A 13,547-nucleotide genomic window follows, 5' to 3' on the forward strand; every position below is an offset into this window, starting at 1 on the left:
AGGTATAAATAACTTACTTTTAATTAAACGTAAAAGCTGAGACACTTGGTTTTGACATTTCAAATATGATACAAATTACCTTCTGAGACAGCTTCCAGATGAAACTCCCATAAAGTGAAAACTTTACACTTATGTTTCAGCAACAAGGGTCTATAGTAACAGCATGAACAGAATCTGACTGATAAATTGTAACTTTCAAAAACTCTGAAATTTAGCCAAAATAAATGATTTATTTTCAATGTGTTTTGGGAATAAGAGATTTTTCAGAGGTAAATCTTATGTGAGTATATTTTACTAAATCTATATATGTAAGGTCCGAATAAGTGGTTGGTAATAATGGACTGTTAAATACAGTAGGGTAGACTTGATGTCTAGACAAGATAGTGGTAAGAGCTGCACTTTTAAAAAGTTTGTTACTTGCTCTGATAAAAAGAAAAAACAAAGAATGTTTCTATCATGTAGGACTAGTATAAAATGCTTAGATCATGCATATACAATGATAAAGTTGCCACTACTTTGGAAACAATTTCATTTTAACCCATCATGTGTGACTCTTCTCCATGTCCGCAACTCCAGTTAACATTTCAGGAAGATGGTTCATTTGATTAATTTTCAAGCCTTTTCTCTGTAAAAGTAAAACAAAAATATCCTATTTTATATTGAGGGAGAAAGAACAAGACCCAGTGAGAGGACTGGGAAGAATCAGCTATATAGTTAGACGGTGACTGAAACTAGACACTCGAAGAAAAGAGGGCCACAGGCAGAATGGTGACTAAACGGAACATCTTGTCTACTGAAGAAAACACTTTCTGCACAATTCATTAGCTCAACAAGCACTAATTAATTATCGACTGATGCATAGCGATGATAAATATTTGAGTTTTTAAGAAGCATTTTATTTATTTTTATTTTTTTATTTTTATTTTTTTTTGTGGTACGCGGGCCTCTCACTGTTGTGGCCTCTCCCGTTGCAGAGCACAGGCTCCGGACGCGCAGGCTCAGCAGCCATGGCTCACGGGCCTAGCCGCTCCACGGCATGTGGGATCTTCCCAGACCGGGGCACGAACCCGTGTCCCCTGCATCGGCAGGCGGACTCTCAACCACTGCGCCACCAGGGAAGCCCTTAAGAAGCATTTTAATGTAAGTACACTGTGTCCTCATTAAGAGGTTTAAAAAAGAATCAACACTTAAATATTCTATAGTTAAATCTGAAATTAGCTTCTTTATGTACACATATAATAGTGTGTACAGAAGAAGCAATATTTAGCTTTTAATTTTTAACATGATTTAGATTAGGAAGAGACCTAAGATTATTCAGCCTAACTTTTTTATTTTAAGGAAGAAAACGAAGAAAAGTCAGTGAGCAGCCCATACGGTCACAAAATGGTTAACATGTAGAATTCAAATTAAAATAAAACTCACATATTAAGTAGATTGATCTAGACTTACAGCAAAACTGTATTAACCTATGAGACTGATGACCTAGACAGGCAACAAAATGATTTCTGAAATAACTTGATTTTTGTTAACTAGATTAAGGAAAGTGGCCCCAACATGGCTAAGAAATAAAATTTCCTCAATATAACAAGGCTGGCATAGCTATGATTGACTATAAAAAATAATGTCTTTACCAAAACAAATGTATATTCAGTTTAAGTCTTTGGAAGTTAAAAGAAGGAAAGAAGAAAAATACACAATCCCCCCTATCAAGAGTCTCTGAGTAGTCTCTCTGTTTTAGAACATTAGATTGGCACCCTCCCTGGATCTAAAATGATTCCTGTCTATATTTTAATTATAAATTATCAGATAAATATAGGAATCAACCATTCTGTTAATAGAGAGACTTAACTTGCAGGTAGAAATATCAGCTTTTTCATAAAACAGCTTTATGTTATTAGGATAGTGTCCTAAAATAGCCAAAGAGGTCTTAAAAATGAATTTGCCTTCGTGGTACTTGTTCTTTTTTGAATTATTCACCAAATAAGAAGAAAGAAAAGATGGACGTTCCCCCTTACAAATGATGACTTTCTGCGATTTGAGGAGCATCATGAGTAATGCATTTAAAGAATATTATCAGGTACATCCCCGCAATTAGATTGGCTTAGATTTTATTAATTGCATCTACTAACATAATTTTTAAGAAAGGCTGATAAAGATTGGTACAAGCAAGAAATTCAGATTCTCTACAAACTCACATATTACAGCTATGCTCAAACTTGGCATGCCATTAGAACCATGAGAGGTAAACAGGCACTCTGGTGATCTCCTATGCAGTTATTAAAACCTGAACAGCACTTCACAAAACATAAACACAGGCATTTGACACCCACAGTATTAAAGCAACTCCACAGCCCCAAACTGTGTATTTTAAATGTAATGTTTTGTTTATTTTAACAATACATATATATACATTTTTTTAATGTGGAGAAATCAGAGGACCTATATTTTGAAACACGGTTCCCAAGGGATTATAAATGTCTATTAATAGGGGACTAGTTATATATACTGATATAGAATGGTCACTAAGACATTGAACAGGGTACAGAGTATGGTACTGTACTTAAAGAAAAAGCATGGAGACACACACATCAACTTTTATCTCCACTCATCTGAATCAAACATGCTCCAGATGTGTGTGTGTGTATATGTATGTAGGTATGTACACACACATACATAAATACTGTATATAAACTCTGTATACACACATATATGTATATATACACATATATACACATACACCATATATACAGTGTATCTACACGCTGGGGAAAGAAACTGGGCAGCTAAGAATTATAGGTGAGAACGAAACTTGTTTTCTCTGCATAATCTCTTGTGCCTTTTGAATTTTATCCTTGTGTATTTTATCACTTAAAATACAGCTTTCAATGGATGGGCTGGAGGGTATTTTAACATAATAGAAAAGACTTTCATAAATATTTGTTTTGGTGATATTTACAAAGTGCTACAACTGTTACAACTTATCCAACTGAATATTTAAGATCTATGCATTTTATTACATGTTAATTATACTACAACTAAAAAACAGTACAAAAGTCTCTTAATTTACATAAAAGGTGGTCATAGTTTTCAACCTTTCAGCACATTAGAAAGTATAGAAGAACCTAAGAAAAAACAGTCACCTCCTTCCAACTCCTTGTTACTCCAAATATGGTACATAGACTAGTAAAATCAGTGTCACCTGGGAGAATGTCAGATATTCCAATCTCAAGCCCTATCCCAGATCTACTGAATCAAAATCTGTATTTTAACAAGATACCCCAGTGATTTACACCCACATTAAAGTTTGAGAAGCTCTGATAACTAACTTACCGGAATATTTGTGGCAGATATCCAACAAGCTCTACTTTTTAAAAGCCCCACAGATGTACAACAAAAGCAGAGAATTACAATATAAGCACGGTGCCTTGAGAGTGAAGAGATGAAAGGTTCTTTTTTTAAAGACTAGTTGGCAGAGCAAAAGATCCTAATAAACTTCAGTTACACACCAACTATCCTCACAGTTGCTTCACTAGGCACCTGCTTCTCTACAACTTCTTGTGTCTTTAGAAGGATTTTAGCCACCCTGACACTCTTAGTCATATGATCTGCTAGGCCAACCATGCATATGCATATTTTTTTGTCTGTGTATGTATACATATACATATGTGTGTGTGTGTGTGTGTGTGTGTGTGTGTGTGTGTGTGTACCCCAGATCTACTCATATTACCTGATTCCATCTGAAGAAAGAGGAAGATAGAACAATCAAAGCCAGATCTTGCCAGTGGGGAAATTACAAGAAGACTTAAATATCATTAGATGCCAGGACCCTAAGAAAACAGAGGATCTCGCTGACAGGCTATGTTTAAGCACAATTTTATCAAAGTATGAGGGATTTTGCAAATCTTAAATAAGAGAATTCCAAAGAGTTAAAGTAAATATTGCTTTATCCCTCAAGGTACAATAGAGGGAAGAAGGGTATGTAATAATGGAGGATTTCAATTTGCGTCGTTCATTCAAAGTAACAATTTGTTAAAAGCCAAGATTCCTCACTGGTAAAATATCAAGGAGTACGATGCACTTTCAAATCAAATAGTTCAGTAGTAGTAGGTATGTGAGGACTTGAAGGATATATATCACGATCAAGGGTTAATGCCAAATACCTGAACCAGAATATGAATCACCTATATATATTTTTTTGAATTTTAGAATTTTATTTATTTTTATACAGTAGGTTCTTATTAGTTATCCATTTTATACATATTAGTGTATATATGTCAATCCCAATCTCCCAATTCATCACCTATATTTTTGTGGATTAAGTCTCTCTAGGAATTACCATAATGACAGAAGAAATTCTGAAGTTTGCCTCTCTAAGCTCAGAAGCCAGAAAGCCTAGGAAAATATTCCAGTATTTGAATGTAAAAGGTGGCCCACATTGGGTAAGAGGGGATAATCTGGGGAAATAGGGGGAAAAGATACACCACAGGATCCAAAGCATAAGGAGGATAAATGTGCCATAGCAAGAGAATGAATCGTATCCACTAAAAGATATTTACATAAAAGTGAGATGATTCAAATGATCTCTAACAACATAATATTCAGAGATGCAATCTGATGTGTTCTGGCTCAAGGATTTTAGACCAGTGGTTCTCCACCATATACGACTATAAGCTGGCAGCTTTTTCAAAAGGCACATGTATCTCTACCCTATGGAATTCTTATATGCCCAGGAATGAGAAGGCAATAATATGGCAAAGAACATGAATCTGCTCTTATTGCAGTGATTCTGATACAACCTATATCCATATGTGTGCCCTTAAACATTGAATAAGTCACATTTGTAGGCCCTCTGAATTAAATCAAATTTTGGCCTGAAGATTTAGTTTATTACATATTGTAATACTGCCTCAAGTTAACGACTTTCTTTGGATTCAAGGGCTGAAGGACCTAATTTATATAAATCCTCAAAAAATTACATGTGGAAATTTATAAGATATCTGAACATATTGCACTTGACATAGCAGGGAGAAAAAGCAACTTGGCTATAACACCAATATTTACATTCCTACATTATTCTAAGTTTGATTTGTTGGCCTCATCTATGCAGGCCCTTTTTGGGGGGGCTACTGTTCATTTTTTAAATCATGCAATATTTCAAGCATATAGAAAAATATAAATTACTAGACAGCTGTATAATAACTACCATCTAGCTTTCTCAAACCTTTATAATATTCCTATCCATCTGATATTTAATCTCTAAAAATAAAATGTGCAAATGTTGGAGAGAAATCCCCTTAAACCTAATTTTTTCATTTTCAAAAATCACTGTAACATTAAGACATGATTTATAAAATAATTGTATGTCATTATTTACTAGCTTTGTGACATTTTGAGGAATTTTGGTTTGATTTTCTTGTCAATATATGAAAACCAAAGTACCCTAGCAAGAGCACAGTAGTTACATTCCAATATTTAACATCATTAAGTTCTCTATTTTATAATGGTTTTACTTCTCTAGTACATCAGAATACAGTAATGACCTTTTAGAGTTATTCTTCTTTCTTTAGTTCATCTGTCCTTGTTCAGTATACTTTAGTGTCAGATTTTTCATGTGTTTGAACAATGGGCAGATGAAAACAGAGATACAGTCATACTTACAGGTCAAATATATGGGTGTCTGTAAAGTATACAAACACTGGTTTCATACTAAATAATTTTATGTGTGTGCTAAGCTAGGCTCTACCTCTGACTGGTAACCCACCTTTTTAAGATCAAATAGATCAATTATGACTAGTAACAAGAGGAGACAGTACAAATATTAATAAATAACAACCCAAAACCCTCCCTCCCAATAGGGGAGTCACTCAAGTTTTTCTACCAGTTATATTCTTAAGAAAACCTCTCCTTTAAAGAGCTGCAATTTAGGTGAAAAAGAAAAATAACATTAAATAATTCATTCACTTAACAATCACTTGTCAAGCACTTTACTAAGTGCTGGGCCTAGGCACTCTGTTAAGTGGCCAGGTTAAGACACACTCTGATTTCAAGTGACTCAGTGACTATCCACACAACGCATATTTCTTGTGAGCCCACTACATGTCAATCACTATTCTGGGTAACGAAGATAAAGCAGTAAACAAAACAAAGTCCTTGCTCTCATGAAGCTTCCATATGGAAGGGAGACAAGCAAACATATGTCAAATGGTAGGGGAAAAAAAAAAAGCTACAAAGAAAAATAAGTCAGAGTAAAAAGACAGTAATTTTATATAGGGCAATGATATTCATATTCGTACTGGAAGACACACCTAGTGAGCAAACCATTTATTTATTCCCATTTAATTGATATCTTGAAAGGCACCAATCTGCCTTTCACATCACCAAATTAAACCGGATTTTCTCAGTCACCATTTTCCTATATAAGCTGCACAATCATATCTAGGATTTAAATAAGATCTTCTACTTAACCAAGAGAAATAGATTTTAATTGATGTGGAAATGGACAGCACCTTGAGAAAAGGTTTAATTTTGTTCTTAATTTCCAATAGTTTTTAGAAGATTATATAACAATATAATGACATTTACTCAAGGCACTAGAGAGTAACAACATCAAAAACAAACAGCTGTACAACATGTCACATTTTATAAAGCCCTTTCACATTTCATTTACTTCATTTAGTTCTCATAAAGTGATAATACCTTATAAAGCAGGTAATATTTCCATATTGAAACACTTTCAACTTTTCTATGCATAATGAGCATATGCGAGGAGGATTAAAGAGGAAATTATGGTTACTTTCTAAATCTTAGGTAAGACAAAGCCTCTAGGCTTATTCTATTCCAAAATTACATTTCACACTGTATTAAGATACAGATAGAAGGTTTTGTCCTATAACTATTCCTTAAGCAATCTATTCAATCTATTAAAAACAAGATCCTGACTTTTCAAAATGACATCATTAAAATTAGATTTAAATACCCATCCTTTATCTTTTCTTTAATATTTGAAAAATACTTAAAAGTATAATGAAAACCATCAAGAAACATCTGTAATCCCAGTATTCAAAACTAACATTTGCTATCATATTGGTATATTTAATATTTTTCAACCCATCTCTAAGTTTAATAGTTCTTTAATTGCTCCACACTAACTAGAATATTAATATTCTCTAAAATAGAAGCTTGCTTTTTATTAAAAAAAAGAAGAAAAAAAGTGAGCAGGGGTGGAGGACCAAACTGATCAAAAGTACTGTGAAATCAAATCAAACACTTTTTAGAATTTTTTACATTGTAATTTCAGGGTCACAAATGGAAAAAGACAAAATGAAATATATTTATTCAATAAATATTTACTGTAACTACTGTGTACAAAATGACAGGAACAAAAGATTTTGTACTTTAAGCAGACTGGATTCTTACCTGTTCAATCTCTTTGGTTTTTGAGGCTATTGCTTTAGAGCGACTGGTTAGCTGACTGTCTTCGAATAATTCTATGCCATCTGTTGTATTTTTCTCAGGTTCTTCTGGCTGGTCAATGAACAATGGTGCTGTGGATCCCGCCTTTAAAAAGAATTAGAAATCTTTTATTACTTTCTTAAAGGACATACAGCATTTTAGATGACTGAATATAAGCACCAATTGGCAGATTATCTCAAGAGAAAGTGCTTAATTTAACCTGTCTTAAGAAAAGAAACACTTTCAATCTTGCTATGCATAATGAACATATGTGAGGAGGATTAAAGAGGAAATGATGGCTACTTTTTAAATCTCAGGTAAGACAAAGTCTCTAGGTTTATTCCATTCCAAAATTATACTTCATACTATATTAAGACAGAGCTAGAAGGTTTTGTGTAACTATTTTCTGTAACTATTCCTTAAGTAATCTATTTAAGAAACACAGAAGAAAAAAGTCCAACTGGAAGTGAGAAGTGTGAACACACTTAAGCAAATATATTACACAGGAACACAGAAAAGGACTCTACTTTCAGAAGTTAAAAATACCCTGCCTCCTGTAACCTAAGAATTTACTGAAATAACTGAAAAGAAAACAACTCCAAACAGCAATAATTATTACTTCAACAATACTGCAATAGTTCATTAATGAGTAAATGATCCCATAAAAAGCCCAAGGCCGATTATTTTACTTTCTAAAAATACTTTTGATGAAAAGAGGAAAACTAAATAAATGAGGGAAAGCTATTATTTAACTACAATGCATTAGTTTACTCAAAAATTTATTCTATGATAAATGCCAAGCACTGCTCAAGTGACACTAGATATATCAATGAACAGAACAGACAGAAGTTCTTGCCTTCATGGAGCCGGCAGTAAGCAGTAACTTGGGAAGAGTAAAGTTTGAGCTAATATATTTTACTGCTGTATATTTTAGTTGGGTGGGAGGTGAAGGAGGAAATAAGAAAACTGTACTTATCACAAGTTTATCAAAAAACTTATGGTTTTTGTGATTGAAGTAGCAGCAAACAGCAGTAGGTTTACAGAAGTCACAAGATATATATTAATTAGTGGTATTTTTCACCAGTAAGAGCAGTGGCATTCCAACATCTAATGTGTTGTACACTGCCATGACTTCTTTAGAGAGTAATTTGGCAATATTTATCAAAATGTACCACATATCCCTTTCACCAAGCACCTTCACCTGTAGGAACTTAATCTACAGATACACACATGAGCAACAAATACTAAGATATGGCTGCCATTAATGGCAAATGATTGAAAACAACCTAAATGTCCATCAAATAAATTATGCACTATCTAGAACCATGGAATACTAAGAAATCATTTAAAAGAATAAGAACAGTCTAAATATATTGCATAATGTATCCTAATTTTTCTCCTGGCAAGTCCTGAAGGTCATTCCCCATAAATATACTGCCAGTTGTATCAAAAACAAAAGGGAAGAGGGAAGCATGGGTGTATATATCTTTATGCATATATATGAACACACTATCTCTGGAAGGATATTACCTATGGGGGGAAAAATGATAAAAGAGGCTGTCTCAATACGGATAACTTAGAAGACACTGTACCTATTCCAATGCCTTTTGAATTTCTGACATGTGCATGCATAATCTACTCTTTTAAAAAACCTGGTTTTTACAAGTCTGAGTTATATACCTTAAGGGATTTAAATTGAAAGTATATGAATCATTTAAGGGGAGAGGATTCTGGGAAGACAGCAGAGTAGGAAGCACTAGCAATCTGTCTCCCAACCTACACAAAAAATTACATTGGCATAATGTCTGATTTAACTATTGTGGAACTCTGGATCTGTTGAAGTCTTACCCCTTCAGAGGAAGACATGGGTGGTAAAACTGAGGTTAAATTCAGCTCTTAGCACAGTAGCAGCTGCCCATCTCCCACCCATACCCACTTGGCAGGAAGCTGTGTACATGTTCCTAGAGCAGCTTACACATTGCTCATGGGAGTCAGACTGGGGAAAAAAGTACCCTACCCTTCAAATATCAGGGGACTGTGCTCCGATCACTGATTGCTTTTTCTGATCAGAGGGGCAGACAAACAGGCGAACAGCCATTATTATTATTATACCTCCCCCAATTATTGCAAGCCCCTCTTATTCTGACTGAAGTGACTTCCAGGGGATATAAAGGACCAGAGCCCTCCCCACTTCGTTTTTCACATCTTCCTCTTTTGGGAGCCAGACATTAAAGATAAGAATGTTAAAAAAAAAAAAAACTGTATACATGGGGGAAGTTAGAAAGTAAATGGGCACAACAAGGGAAAGGCTCAGAAAGAACACAGAAGACTTTGTTTACATCTCAGACTGATCCTCAGTACAGAAACAGCCAACAATAAAAAACAATAACAATAACAACAACAACAACAAACCCAACAAGCCCGGGGGAACAGGGGGAATCTGACTTACAGAGTTACCACATTATTAGATTCAAATGCCCAGTGTTCAACAAAAAAATCACAAATCATACAAAGAAACGGCAAAGTATTGCTCATTCAAAGAAAAAAAATGAATCAACAGAAACTGCTCCTGAAAAAGACCTAATGGCAGATCTACTGGATGAAAAAACTTTAAAATAATCATCTCTAAGATGCACAAAGAACTAAAGAAAGATGTGGGGAAAGCCAAGAAAGCAATGTGTGAACAAAATGGAAATATCAATAAAGAAATAAAAAACCTAAAAGGAAACCAAAAAGAAATTTCATAGCTAATAAGACCAATAATTACAATAAAAAGTTCACTAGAGGGATTCAAAGGCAGAAGAAAGAATCAGTGAACTTGAAAAATAGGACAAGGAAATAGGAAATTATTATCTGAAGGACAGAAAGAAAAAAGATTGAACAAAAGTGAACAGAACCTAAGGGATATGTGGAGCACCATTAAGTGGACCAATATACACTTAATATATACCTCCTTCTGGGAATCTCAGAAGGAGGAGAGAGAGAAAGGGGCAGAGAAGATACTTGAATGAATAATGGCTGAAAACTCCCAAATCTGATGAAAGACATGAATATAAACATCCAAGAAGTTCAAAAAAACCCCAGATGAACTCAAAGAAGCTCAAAAGACACATTATAATCAAACTTTAAAGATAAAGACAAAGGGAGAATCTTGAAAGCAGCGAGAAATCATCATCATCAATACAAGGGGTCTTCAACTAAGATTAAGCAGATTTCTCATCAGAAACTTTGGAGGCCAGAAGACAGTGGACGATATGTTCAAAGTGTTAAAAGAAAAAACTGCCAACAAAGACTGCTATATCCACCAAAACCGTCCTTCATAAGTGAGGGAGAAATTAAGACATTCCCAGTTAAACAAAAGCTGAGGAAGTTCATGATACTAGATTTGTCATGTAAGAAATGCTTAAGGGAGCCCTGCAAGGTGAAATGAAAGGACACTAGATGGTAACTTGAAGCTGTATGGAGGAATAAAGAGCTCAATAAAATTAAATGCATAGTTAAAACAGCTAGTATTACTGTAAATAGGTGGAAACTACACTTTTTATTTGCAACATGATTTAGGAGACTATGACATTTAAAGAAAAAAATTATTAGTGTAAAAACTAGTATCACTGCAATGTTGGTTTATAACTCCAAGTCTTATTTTCTAGATAATTTAATATGCTAATGCATTTAAAATAATTATTAGTTTATGGTTTGGGGCGGCACACAATGTATAACGATGTAATTGGGGAATATCAACAAATGAGGAGGTAGAGACAGAGCTGTAAAGGTGTACAGGCTTTGTATGTTATTGCAGGTAAGCTGGTATAAATTTAAATTAGTGTTACAATTTTGGGATGTTAAATGTCATCTCCATTGTACCCACAAAGAAAACAGCTATAAAATATACACAAAAGGAAACAAGATAGAAATTTAAACATTTCACTACAAAAAATCAACTAAAAACAAAAGAAGACCTGAATGCAGGAAATGAGGAACAAAAAAGCTACAGGGCATATAGAAAATAAATAGCACAATGACAGGAGTAAGTCCCTCCTCAGTAATTACTTTCAAGTGTAAACGGTTTAAATTCTCCAGTCCAAAGACAGAAACTGGCAGAATGAATAAAAACATATGATCCAACAATATGTTATCTACAAGAGATGCACTTGAGACCCAAAGACACAAACAGGTGGAAAGAAAAAGGAGGAAAAAAGATATTCCATGCACACAGTAAACAAAAGAGAGCAAGAGTGGCTATAATAATATCAGACAGATAAACTTTAAATAAAAAAAGGTTACAAGAGACAAGGACATTATGTATTAATAAAAGTTTCAATAAAGCAAGAAGATATAACAATTACAAACATTTACACACCTAATGACAAACTATAAAAATATATGAAACAAAAACTGACAAAATTGAAGAGAGAAATAAACAGTTTCACAATAATAAGTAAGGAAATAAGTAAGATAAGTAAGGGAATAGTGGGCTTAAGCAACACAGTACACTAACTAGATCTAACAGACATATACAGAACAATCCACCAAACTTCAACAGAGTACACATTCCTCTCAAGTGTACATAGAACATTTCCCTGTACTGGGGCACATATTAAGTCTCAATAGATTTAAAAAAGAAAAATCTGGAAAATTCACAAAATTCTGGAAATTAATGCACTTTTAAATAAACAAAGAAGAAATCACAAGGGAAAGTAAGAAATACTTAGAGATGAATGAAAATGAAAACACAACATACCAATGAACAAAAAACAAAATGCAGTACACACACACACTGCTATACTTAAAATAGATAACAAATAAGGACTTACGGTAAAAAATTTTTTTAAAAAAGAATGTACTCCTAGCCCATCCAAAAACCGCAATCAATTTCTCAAAATATCACTAAAGTATCTTTTAAACCTATTTAAAAATCCACTCAGGAATTCTAAATAATATAAAGCATTTAAAACACACACACACACACACACACACACACAAAATATAGTACACACATACACAATGGAATATTACTCAGCCTTTCAAAAGAAAAAGGAAATTCTATAATATGCTACTACATGGATGAACCTAGAAGACATTATGCATAATGAAATAAGCCAGTCACAAAAAAAAATACTATATGATTCCACTTAAGTACTTAAAGTAGTCAAAATCATAATGACAGAAAGCATAATAGTGGTTGCCAGGGACTGAGGGAGGGGGAGAATAAACTGATAGTGATAAACTGATAAACAACAAAATTGCTTTGGAGAGTTGTTTAATTGGTGTAGAGTTTCAGTTTTACAGGTGAAAAGAGTTAAGGGGATGGAGGGTGGTGATGTGCATAATAATGTGAATGTATTTAATACCACTGAACTATACACTTAAAATGGTTAAGATGAGCCTTAAATGACACAATAGACTAGATAGATTTAATTGATATTTATAGGACATTCCATCCAAAAACAGCAGATTACACTTTCTTCTCAGGTGCGCATAGAACATTCTCCATGATAGATCACATCTTGGGTCACAAATCAAGCCTCAGTAAATTTAAGAAAACTGAAATCATATCAAGCATCTTTTCTGACCACAACGCTATGAGGTTAGAATTATAGGGAAAAAAACGTAAAAAATACAAACACAAGGAGGCTAAACAATACGTCACTAAATAACCAAGAGATCACTGAAGAAATCAAAGAGGAAATCAAAAATACCTAGAGACAAATGACAATGAAAACATGACAATCCAAAACCTACAGGATGCAGCAAAAGCTGTTCTAAGAAGGAAGTTTATAGCAATACAAGCCTACCTCAAGAAACAAGAAATCTCAAATAAACAATCTAAACTTACACCTAAAGGAACTAGAGAAAGAAGAACAAACAAAACCCAGAAGGAAAGAAATCATAAAGATCAGAGCAGAAATAAATGAAATAGAAACCAAGAAAACAATAGCAAAGATCAATAAAACTAAAAGCTGGTTCTTTGAGAAGATAAACAAAATTGATAAACCATTAGCCAGACTCATCAAGAAGAAGAGGGAGAGGACTCAAATCAATAAAATTAGAAATGAAAAAGGAGAAGTTACAACAGACACCGCAGAAATACAAAG

General features: G+C 33.8%; 1 protein-coding gene across 5 annotated transcripts in view; it reads right to left on the reverse strand.

Annotated features, from left to right (window-relative positions):
- Nucleotides 1-13,547, reverse strand: part of PPHLN1 (periphilin 1) — a 143,671-nt gene that overhangs the window by 40,464 nt on the left and 89,660 nt on the right. For all 5 annotated transcript variants that reach the window (XM_060112250.1, XM_060112248.1, XM_060112245.1 and 2 more), the window contains one exon: nucleotides 7,417-7,557. In XM_060112250.1, coding sequence (XP_059968233.1) covers nucleotides 7,417-7,557 — 141 coding nt within the window. The remainder of the gene's footprint in view (nucleotides 1-7,416; nucleotides 7,558-13,547) is intronic.

Source organism: Mesoplodon densirostris, chromosome 11 (assembly GCF_025265405.1).
Source record: "Mesoplodon densirostris isolate mMesDen1 chromosome 11, mMesDen1 primary haplotype, whole genome shotgun sequence".
Lineage (NCBI taxonomy): Eukaryota > Metazoa > Chordata > Mammalia > Artiodactyla > Ziphiidae > Mesoplodon > Mesoplodon densirostris.